At 36.0% G+C, this 11,404-nt stretch overlaps 1 protein-coding gene across 1 annotated transcript; it reads left to right on the forward strand.

Moving 5' to 3' along the window:
- The first annotated feature begins 2,480 nt into the window (after positions 1-2,480).
- Positions 2,481-8,456, forward strand: LOC134232633 (uncharacterized). The gene is made up of 4 exons (XM_062714624.1): positions 2,481-2,589; positions 5,988-6,186; positions 6,953-7,077; positions 7,804-8,456. Coding segments are annotated over exons 1-4 (462 nt in total). The 5' UTR covers positions 2,481-2,588; the 3' UTR covers positions 7,941-8,456.
- Positions 8,457-11,404: the final 2,948 nt, after the last annotated feature.

Consider the following 11,404-nt stretch of genomic DNA (forward strand, 5'->3'; position numbering starts at 1 on the left):
CGACGATCCTTTCGGCGATTAGTAATGTTTGACTCTGTTGCACTTCCAGAGACTGGTGTTGACATTAAATAACCAGGTCTTTTGCCATCATCAGAGGGAACACTACTTGTCCCAAACAACATTTCATCTTCCCAAGAAACTTTTCCTATGGGATGCTTTTTCGGTTTAACATCACCGTGAAAGTCTATATCAGAAAATCTCCCTGATGCAAAACCGGAATCTTTTGATTTCGTATCTGATCGAACTTCTGGGGTACTTGTTTTATTAGCACTTGTATCCTTGGCTAAACTTACATTGTGAATGCTTAAACTGTCATTTTTCAACTCTTGTAACTTTTGCTCTATGAATGTTATTTCTTTGTCAATGTCGGTAATGTCTGTGTCAGCCATGTTTTACAATATGCCCACAAAATGAAAACAAATTAGATCAACAAATGATACAAAATATATAAACGTAATATTCCTAAAACCGCTGCCACCAAATTTGTAACGTTCTTACAATGTACAAATGATAAATGATTGAGTTCGCTTAGGTTTCCTTCCTAAGAATTACGTTATAATATAGAATCAAGCAAACTTACGTCAACTTCCTGCAGACGAAACAATGACAATGACAAATATAAAATCTGGATTGGCAAAAATAGACAAACTCGTGTTATAATATATTTTTCCTCGGTCCTACCTGGATAATGATTAGCAAACAAATATGAACTTAACGACAACGAATTATAAGAAAAGAATCAACCACAATTAAACCAATAATCAGATATAAAGTTATGACACTGTAGTTGCAGACTGAGTGGTTTAACCAACAATCCTGTTGTTTCCCGACACAGTCTGCAACTACCAAAAAAACACACCCTAAAAGTCACTGAGACACCTTTTATTAAAAGTCACCAAGACACTATTTTAAGTCACCAAGACACTATAGTCACTGAGACACACTATTAAGGAACTAGGTTCCTGAGCTGAGTGGTTTAACTAACAATTCTGTTGTTTCCCGACACAGCCCAAGAACCTAGTCCATGAGGTGTTACTCAAACGATGAGTAACGACCAAGTAACCAAATACTTCATGGGTGTCTGTATTTATACTCTTTCTAATTCCTAATGATTGGTTGATGATTCTGAAACTCTGATTGGTTAAAATATCAAGCGCTGATTGGTTAAATATAAAATGATATGATTGGACGATTTCAGAGGCATTTAGATCCACTATGATTATTACACTGGATCTTGAGAATGAGACCTTTAAGGTTCTGTGCCACGGTAACTGATGGCACAAACCCTCATGTCCTTAAGTGTCGAGATAAACTTTAAATTTGAAGCTTTTTATCAGAATAGATATACTCAGTAGTGACATCTCTATATAAGTAGGAAAAATCTCGAATTGGACATTAAAACAAAATATATATATTCCTTGGTTTAAAATTATAACATGATAAATAATAGTTTAAATCAAATCTTACAATACATTTCTTAGATTTCCATTAAGGGTCATGAAATCTTAAAGATACACAGGTACTTGTTGCGGTCCACGTGAACTTTAAAGTTTAGAAAATTAAGAGAAATACAATGCTCTGCAGTCAATGACACGGTGCAACGACTTCTGTTAAAGTGTCCACCTCCATAGAATCTGATCCCACTTTTTGAGAATCCAGGTAATAAAGATTATTTCACTTGTCACGTTCACTGCACCTGAATCCACCTGGTGTTTCCCTCTCGCAATGTGTACTTTTTTTGAATTTCAATTTTGAATAGCATTTGAAGAAGATGAATATCTTTTTATACTATTAAGTAAAGATTTAGTCGTTGGATTTACAATAACAAAAAATTGAAAAAAAAATAACTTCTCTCTCTCTCTCTTTCTTAATAAGACATAACATAACAGAGAATCTCACATTGTAATGGACTTCAAGGTATTATAAACAACTAACGCTTTTCACCTAATATTACCAGGTTAGGCGAATTGTAATATGTTTTAAAGCTTGGCAAAAAATACGTAAAAGGTAGGAGGTGTTGTAGATGATAGTAAATTGTAGATGATACGAAGGATTGCAGATTATTGGAAGTTTTAGCTGAGAAGAACTTGTTGAGCTGGTGGGAAGAATTGTAGATTGTAGGATGATTTAGTTGGGAGGAAATTTAAGAAGAAATTGTAGACGGTGGGATTGGTTGTAGGTGATAGGAAGTTGTAGTTAATAGGAAAGATTGCAAATGACTGGACATTTTAGCTGATAGAAAGATATAGATGGTACGATGGGTTGAAGATTATAGGATTTATTTAACTGGGAGGAAGTTGTGGGTGGTAGAAAAGTTTGTAGAGAACATTAAGAGTCGTAGGTGGTATAAAGCATTGGAGGTGTCAGACAGGAACTGTTGTAGTTGCTAAAAGGGATTTTAGAGGGTAAGAAGTGTTGTAGCTAAGACGTAAGTTATTCTGATAGTTTGACGCCAGCGTGACGCAGTGGTTAGAGCGTTTGTTCTAAAGTCGTGGAGTAAGGAGTTAATCCTCCATCGCAGGTCCGAATCCCACCGGCGCACATGGAGAAATTCGGTTGAGACCGAATAAACCGAGATCCCGTGTCACAGCAGATGTTGGTACAATTAAAAAAAAACTGTTCAATGGCCCTGAGTGTCAAATATAGGTCTAAATTTTCAGCCCGCCTCCGGCAAGTGGTCGCGTTTCAATATAATTAAAAGGGACGTTAAACAAACAAACAAATGTTGTTTTTTTTTATGATATCAAATTCCAAGAAAGAAAATTAATTTCATTCACTTCCTACGAAGTTTTATTTCAAAACATTACAACCCCCTATCATATTAGATATTAAAATAAGATAAAAACTAGTGCTAATTGTAACGGGAACCGTTACAGATGTTCCCCAAATGCTCCCCAACTCCCTTTCGGTGCCATATTCCCTGTAAGCTTCATTAAATAAGACAAACTCTATGCATTTTTGACTTTAACAATGTTTTCCCAGAAGGATACCAATTATCTTCAATTTTTAGCATTGCACCCAAGCGCATGTGAATGCATGTGCGTTATGACCATATCATCTTGTCTACACTATTTATATATTTTAATATACATGTACTATATATGAAAGAATTCAGTCCAAAAGTAATAAAAATCACTCATTCAAGTGTATTTTTATATATACTCGTTTCAAATGCACGCACGTGCGTGCACGTGCATGATGATCATACCTTCTTGTAGGAGACCCTTACATCTATCTATGTTCTAAATCCCATCCTGTTTGGTTGAAAAACAAGGGAGTTATAGCCATTTAAAGTCTCAGCCAATGAGATTGCAGCACACGTGCATGCGCGTGATTTCATGATTTTTTTTCTATATCGTTTTGTAGGATATCCTAATGCATGACAATATTTTAAATTTCAAAGAATTTCGTCAAAAAACAAAGGAGAAATAGCCATTTAAAGTTTCAGCCAATGAGATTGCAGCACACGTGCATGCGCGTGATTTCATGATTTTTTTCTATATCGTTTTGTAGGATATCCTAATGCATGACAATATTTTAAATTTCAAAGAATTTCGTCGAAAAACAAAGGAGATATTGCCATTTAAAGTTTCAGCCAATCAGCTTGCAGCACGCGCACATGCGCATGCTTTCAAGAAAATTCTTATATATCTTGCGATAGATCTTCATAATGTAGGACTATGTTCAAAATTTCAAAGGATTATGACAAGAAACAAGAAAGATATTGAGACTTTAGTTTCAGCCAATCAGAGCGAAGCGCACGTGCATGCGCGTGAGATCTTGCTATTTTGACCATGCTATCTTGTCTATACTACTAATGTATCCTTACATTATGAGTTTCAAAAAATTTCATCAAAAAATAGAAAAGTTACGGCAATATCCATTATATTGGTCATTTCACGTGTTGCACGTGCGCGCTCTTGCAAGCACGTGCGCGCAAAATGACCTTCGTTCGGCAACTCTACATAACATGCCTACTGACCCTAAAAAGGTTTCACCTAAGTCGGATGTGTAGTTTACAAGATCACTCGTGGACAAAATTTTCCCAGGAAGAAGAAAAATAATAAGAATAACTAGATGCGTTCTTGTTGCTGGGGCAACAAGCAGGTCTTCCGACCGACTTCTCTTTTGCAATCTATGCTGTGTCATCCCATGGAATAGATTTCTTAACGTATTTTTTTCGCTTACGTTCATTTACAGTAGTTTCTCAACACAGATCGTGATTGTCCCAGGTATTTCACAAAATATCTCCGAATATAGCTTTTAAAAATCGGCAAAATTTTCCACACATGTTATAAAAGAGTGAAAAGTAATTTGCAACTGAAAAAAGACAAAAACAAAGAAAAAATTTGGGGAACGCCCCGAGCGGGATTCGAACCCCCGACAGTAAGACAAAGTTTGGTTCGGTCATATCTTTGCAATAAACGCACGCATGAAAAAAATGAAAACATATATAGATATCGTTGAAGACGCTCTATAAACCCTGTAAATCCGAAAGAAAAATATTGAAAAACAAAAAAGTTGAAAAATTAGACTTTTTGAATTCACTTCCGTTTGCGACCGGAAGTAGGAACGACAAGAAATGAAGGACGTTCGGCACATCTACATGTGATGCTCTTCCATGTCCATGAGTTTCAATGTCACATCTTAAGCCGTTTTCGAGAAAATTAGTGTACAAAAATCCATTTAAAAAATACAAATTTCCCCAAAAATCGCGAATGGAAGCAAATTTTGAAAAAATGAAAAACACGTCTGGAGATATTAACCTGATGCATCTTTCCTGTAAAAATCTTTGAAATCCGTACAGTCACAGCTGAGATATCGCCATAAAAATGAAAAAAAGAATAATAATAATAATAATAATAACTAGATGCGTTCTTGTTGCTGGGGCAACAAGCAGGTCTTCCGACCGACTTCTCTTTTGCAACCTATGCTGTGTCATCCCATGAAATAGATTTCATAATGTATTTTTTTTCGTTTACGTTCATTTACAGTAGTTTCTCAACGCAGATCGTGATTGTTAAAGGTATTTGACAAAATATCTCCTAATATAGCTTTTAAAAATCGGCAAAATCTTCCACACCTGTTATAAAAGTGTGAAAAGTAATTTGCAACTAAAAAAAGACAAAAACAAAGAAAAAATTTGGGGAACGCCCCGAGCGGGATTCGAACCCCCGACAGTAAGACAAAGTTTGGTTCTGTCATATCTTTGCAATAAACGTACGCATGAAAAAAAATGAAAACATATATAGATATCTTTGAAGACCCTCTATAAACCCTGTAAATCTGAAAGAAAAATATTGAAAAACAAAAAAGTTGAAAAATTAGACTTTTTGAATTCACTTCCGTTTGCGACCGGAAGTAGAAACGACAAAAAATGAAGGACGTTCGGCACATCTACATGTGATGCTCATTCAGGTCCATGAGTTTCAATGTCATATTTTTGGCCGTTTTCGAGAAAAGTTGTGTACAAAAATCCATTTAAAAAATACAAATTTCCCCAAAAATCGCGAACGGAAGAAAATTTTGAAAAAATGAAAAACACGTCTGGAGATATTAACCTGGTGCATCTTTCCTGTAAAAATCTTTGAAATCCGTACAGTCACAGCTGAGATATCGCCCTAGAAATGAAAAAAAGAATAATAATAATAATAGGAAACCGACGGAAAACAATAAGGTCTTCCGAAGGAAGTCGGAAGACCTTAATAATAGGAAACCGACGGAAAACAATAAGGTCTTCCGAAGGAAGTCGGAAGACCTTAATAATAATAAGAAACAGAGTAAAAACAATATGTTCCCCAACTTCGTTTGGGGAACATAATTAGGGTTAACTGTACATCAAAAGTTATAAAATGCAACAACTAGCTTTTAATGTACTCAGTAATTAAAATACTTAGTGCTCCTACATGAGAGTTATTTTGATATTTTATTGAAGTTTGATAGTCCTATTGAATATAGCACTTTATTGACTACTCTTTATTGAACAGTGAGTGCCCCCTTGTTGGCTTTGGCGGGAGAGTGCTGTAAAGCTCATTACGACATACTTCTGTCCTACAACAAGGAAAAGTGGTGTGGCGATTTCTGCTGTGTCCAGTTGGGAAAATACGACTGCTGTAGTAATGTCCTTCTTCAGGCGCCATCTAGTGAGAGGAAAGACCTTTGCGCCGCTTACTTCTCCCAACACGAGTGGGTCTAACCATAACAGAATTCTGAATTACTCTCTCTCTCTCTCTCTATGTTTTTGTGTTTCTTTGCTATCAAGAATATTCATTTTATGCTACAATATATAGACAATTTAAAATATAGTCTTCCTTTCAGGACTAGTCATTCAATATACATTGTACAATCTTCATTTCATATTGTAGTTGGTAATAAAAACTAAAAAAATGGTGCCATATTGCTTAGGGAGAAACTGTTTTGCTGCAGCATATCTGAAGTTTTTTAGGTTGTGATTTATACACATACAATACAGCTTGCATGTTTATGATACAAGAGCTTTAAAAATGATTGTCCAAGAAAGAAAATTCAGCTTTTTTTTCCACGTAGAATTGTATGTGCAATTAAGAATATCTAACTACATGTACTAGCAAAAAAGGCTTTGGTCGAGTCAAACATAAAACAACTAACTTTAAAAAAGATGAAAAAGAGCCACTTTGATGACCTTAATGTTACTAAATGAGAATACAGAAGTAATGTCTGTATAAATGCTCATAATCCAGGATTATTTACTATTAACTGTATGATATGAAAAGAAATTCAAACATGTTCTATATAACAGCCGGTAATTAATTTTTTTAAAGTTCTTATATTTACCCTAATAGGGAATGAAAACCTTTGATAGTAAAAGCTCATTAAAAATCTTGTGTCATTTTCAAATAATGGTATCTAATCAGGTAAATAATGCTACATTTAAGAAATATTTAAGTGGCTGCTTCTATTTTTGGATTTATAGGTGGGTCCCTGTCCTGATAGGACTGGGCTGCATTGCTGTGGTTGTGGGGGTCATTGTTTGTATCTGTAAAGCGTGTTGTGGTCACAGTAGAGCAGGCGTGGTGATGCATGGTGCAGCAGGACCAGGTAAGAATGTAAATCAATAGCGCTAGGTAAGAATAGCAATCAACAGGTAAGAAAGCTAGTCAACAGCACCAGGTAAGAATATCAATCAACAGCGCCAGGTAAGAATGTTAAACAACAGCATCCTGTAGGAATGTCAAACATCACCAGGTAAGAATGACGATCAAAAGATAAGAATGTCAATAAACAGCTCCAGGCTAGGAAATTAATCAATAGCACCGGGTAAGAATGTCAAACAACAACACCAGGTAAGAATTACAATCAACAGGTAAGAATGTCAAACAACAGTCCAAGGTGAGAATGTCAAACAATAGGACAAGGTAAGAATGTCAATCAACAGCACCAGGTAAAAATGTCAAACAACAGCACCAGGTTAAATGTTAATCAACAGCACCAGGTAAGAATGTCAATCAACAGTGCCAGGTAAGAATGTCAATCAACAACACCAGGCAAGAATTTCAATCAACAACACCAGGTAAGAATGTCAATCAACAGTGCCAGGTAAGAATGTCAATCAACAGGTAAGAATCAATCAACAGGTAACACTGAACGTCAATCAACAGCGCAAGCTAAGAATGTCAATCAACAGCGCAAGCTAAGAATGTCTAAAAACAATTCATTAACATTTGGAGGAATTCACCACGTAAAAGGTGCTTCTTATAAAAAAATGTTTAAATCTATTTTCGCCATAGTCGTAGGATAGAATTTTATCTAATTACCTACTTTTAGGTGTGACGGTGGTAAACTCAAACACTACAATGGCCACACATCAACAAGCCGGTTATCCCGGTCCGCAGCAGCCAGGTTATCCCATGCAACATCAACCAGGTTACTCGATGCAGCCACCACCCAGCTACCCAGCATAGTGAGTGGTCACTCCAGCAACGCGAAATCAGAATTTATCGTCGGATTTAATTTGATGTGAATTCAAATGATACAGATTAATGTCAAAGCTGATTTCTCATAATGACTTTTTCATTCTAAAATTTACATGGAAATATTTCTTAACACACTTTGTCTTACATTGTTTATATCAAGTATCTTTTCTGCAATTCAATTTCTATCAATTTCTACTAACAAAGTATTCAAATGGCTAACAGATTCTTTTATTTGCAAGCTACAGGAACAACGATTTAAGTGTAATTGTATATTCCCGGTGTTTACTTTCCTAAGATTGTATGCCATTCTTAAAATTTGTTTAACATAAAAGCAAGTTAAAAAAATGCGTCCTTTCTTTAGCAATGTAAATGTTTTGTTTCGAATTAGATGTAGAAAAAAGTGTAAGAAGTAACATATACAAAAATGAAGATTTGAGCCTTTAAAAATGAAAAAAATACTGGAGAACTGTAGAAGACGCTTCATAATAAAATTGAGTTTCTTTTTTCTGGGAGGGGCGTCTTCCTGTAAAAACTTTGATTATTATAAATGAATATTAAGAGTCCTTATTAGCTCACCTGAGCTGAAAGCTCAAGTGAGCTTTTCTGATCACATTTTGTCCGTCGTCCGTCCGTCCGTCTGTCTGTCTGTCTGTCCGTCCGTCTGCAAACTTTTCACATTTTTTACTTCTTCTCAAGAACCGCTGGGCCAATTTCAACCAAACTTGCCACAAAGCATCCTTGGGTGAACGGGATTCAAGTTTGTTCAAATGAAGGGCCACGCCCTCATTCAAGGGGAGATAATTGGGAATTAATGAAAATTTGGTGGTATGTTTTAAAAATCTTCTTCTCAAGAACCACTGTGCCAGGAAAGATGAAACTTATGTGGAAACATCCTCAGGTAGTGTAGATTTAATTTGGTCAAATCATGACCCCCAGGGGTAGGGCAGGGCCAAAATGGCCGACCAAAGTTTTACATAGAAATATATAGTAAAATTCTATAAAAATCTTCTTCTCAAGAATAACAAAGCCATAATTGATGATATTTATATGGAAGCATCCTCAGGTAGTGTAAATTCAAGTTTGTTCAAATCATGACCCCGGGGGTAGGGCGGGGCCAAAATGGCCGACCAAAGTTTTACATAGAAATATATAGTAAAATTCTTTAAAAATCTTCTTCTCAAGAATGGCATAATTGATGATATTTATATGGAAGCATCCTCAGGTAGTGTAGATTCAAGTTTGTTCAAATCATGACCCCCAGGGGTAGGGCGGGGCCACAATGGCCGACCAAAGTTTTACATAGAAATATATAGTAAAATTCTTTAAAAATCTTCTTCTCAAGAATAACAAAGCCATAATTGATGATATTCATATGGAAGCATCTTCAGGTAGTATAGATTTAAGTTTGTTCAAATCATGACCCCCAGGGGTAGGGCGGGGCCACAATGGTCGACCAAAGTTTTACATAGAAATATATAGTAAAATTCTTTAAAAATCATCTTCTCAAGAATGACGAAGCCATAATTGATCATATTTATATGGAAGCATCCTCAGGTAGTGTAGATTCAAGTTTGTTCAAATGATGACCTCCGGGGGTAGGACGGGGCCACAATGGCCGACCAAAGTTTTACATAGAAATATATAGTAAAATTCTTTAAAAATCTTCTTCTCAAGAATAACAAAGCCATAATTGATGATATTTATATGGAAGCATCCTCAGGTAGTGTAGATTCAAGTTTGTTCAAATCATTATCCCCGGGGGTAGTGTAGGGCCAAAATGCTTTTTACATATCAAATACATATCAAATCATCACCCCCGGGGGTAGGGCAGGGCCAAAATGCCGACCAAAGTTTTACATAGAAATATATAGTAGAATTCTTTAAAAATCTTTTTCTCAAGAATAGCAAAGCCATAACTTTTCATATTTATATGGAAGCATCCTCAGGTAGTGTAGATTCCAGTTTCTTCAAATCATGACCCCCCGGGGGGTAGGGTGCGGCCACAATGGCCGACCAAAGTTTTACATAGAAATATAATATAGTAAAATTCTTTAAAAATCTTCTTCTCAAGAATATGAAAGCCATAATTGATGATATTTATATGGAAGCATCCTCAGGTAGTGTAGATTCAAGTTTGTTCAAATCATCACCCCCGGGGGTAGGGTAGGGCCAAAATGCCGACCAAAGTATTACATAGAAATATATAGTAGAATTCTTTAAAAATCTTCTTCTCAAGAATAGCAAAGCCATAATTTTTCATATTTATATGGAAGCATCCTCAGGTAGTGTAGACTCAAGTTTGTTCAAATAATGACCCCCGGGGGGTAGGGCGAAAGTTTTACATAGAAATATAATATAGTAAAATTCTTTAAAAATCTTCTTCTCAAGAATAACAAAGCCATAATTGGTCATGGGACTACTTTTGGATTTAAACTTTTCAATAATAAACCAATTCTATTTTTTCCTAGCCGCAGTGCTCAGGTGAGCGATGTGGCCCATGGGCCTCTTGTTTATAAATGCCATACAATGCTAATGCTTTAGATACATACTTTAAAAGCAATTCAATATCTCCTATAACTAACCCAAGTTAAACTGTAGCCCATTCCTGTTGTCGGGGAGACAAAACATATTTTCGAAATTAAAATATTACAAAATTCGTAACTTGTCAATGTGATTGGTCATCAACAAAATTATTTTGTTAAACTTTCTGATTCTACATTAAAGTACTCTAATGCAGGGGCGTAGTATCCGGGGGGGGGGCCAGGGGGGGGCCTGCCCCCCCCCCCCCCACTTTTTTTCCCAACTTTACTTACACTATAGGAAATGTTAATTCAAAGCCTGTTTGGCCCCCCCACTTTTAGAAATGTACCGAAAATGTAGTATAAGTTTACCTACCCCCCCCCCCCCCCCCCCCCACGAAATAGGATTTTTGACTTTGTGCAACGTTTTCCTTTTTTTTTTTTTCTTTTTTTTTTTTTTTTTTTTTTTTTTTTTTTTTTTGGGGGGGGGGGGGGGGGGGGGGGGGGGGGGGGGGCCCCCCCCCCCCCCCCCCCCCCCCACTTTCAAAAACGATGCTACGCCACTGAATGTATAGTTAATATTAAAAAGACGTGTAGTTCCTGTTGACAACATTTAAGTAGTCTTCGGAGACAAACTGTTGGAATTCCGTTTGCTCTATTTGTCGAATTGTTTTTTATATTCCTATGAAGCAAAATTTTCAAAAAACTTCAAAATAGAAAAAATACACTGCTGTGACCTTAAATTTAACATTCAGATATACCGACGAATTAATAGTTACCTAAATTCATACCGGGTATATCAAATCGATATACATGTAACCTAGTGTATGGGCAGCGGATATATTTGCTTTAGTGTATATTTGTTCTGCGAAAAGGTCTGTTGCTTATGCATTGTACATCATTTGTTAAGTTTTTATGGTTATAGAAATTCAA

This window comes from Saccostrea cucullata, unplaced genomic scaffold, assembly GCF_032062105.1.
Source record: "Saccostrea cucullata isolate Sc308-1 unplaced genomic scaffold, CSIRO_AGI_Scuc_v1 ctg4243, whole genome shotgun sequence".
In the NCBI taxonomy this organism is placed as follows: domain Eukaryota; kingdom Metazoa; phylum Mollusca; class Bivalvia; order Ostreida; family Ostreidae; genus Saccostrea; species Saccostrea cuccullata.

Coding starts and splice junctions, on each gene's coding strand:
- LOC134232633 (XM_062714624.1), top strand. Junction 6,187..6,952: donor GCTTACTTCTCCCAACACGA/GTGGGTCTAACC, acceptor TTGGATTTATAG/GTGGGTCCCTGTCCTGATAG. Junction 7,078..7,803: donor GCATGGTGCAGCAGGACCAG/GTAAGAATGTAA, acceptor ACCTACTTTTAG/GTGTGACGGTGGTAAACTCA.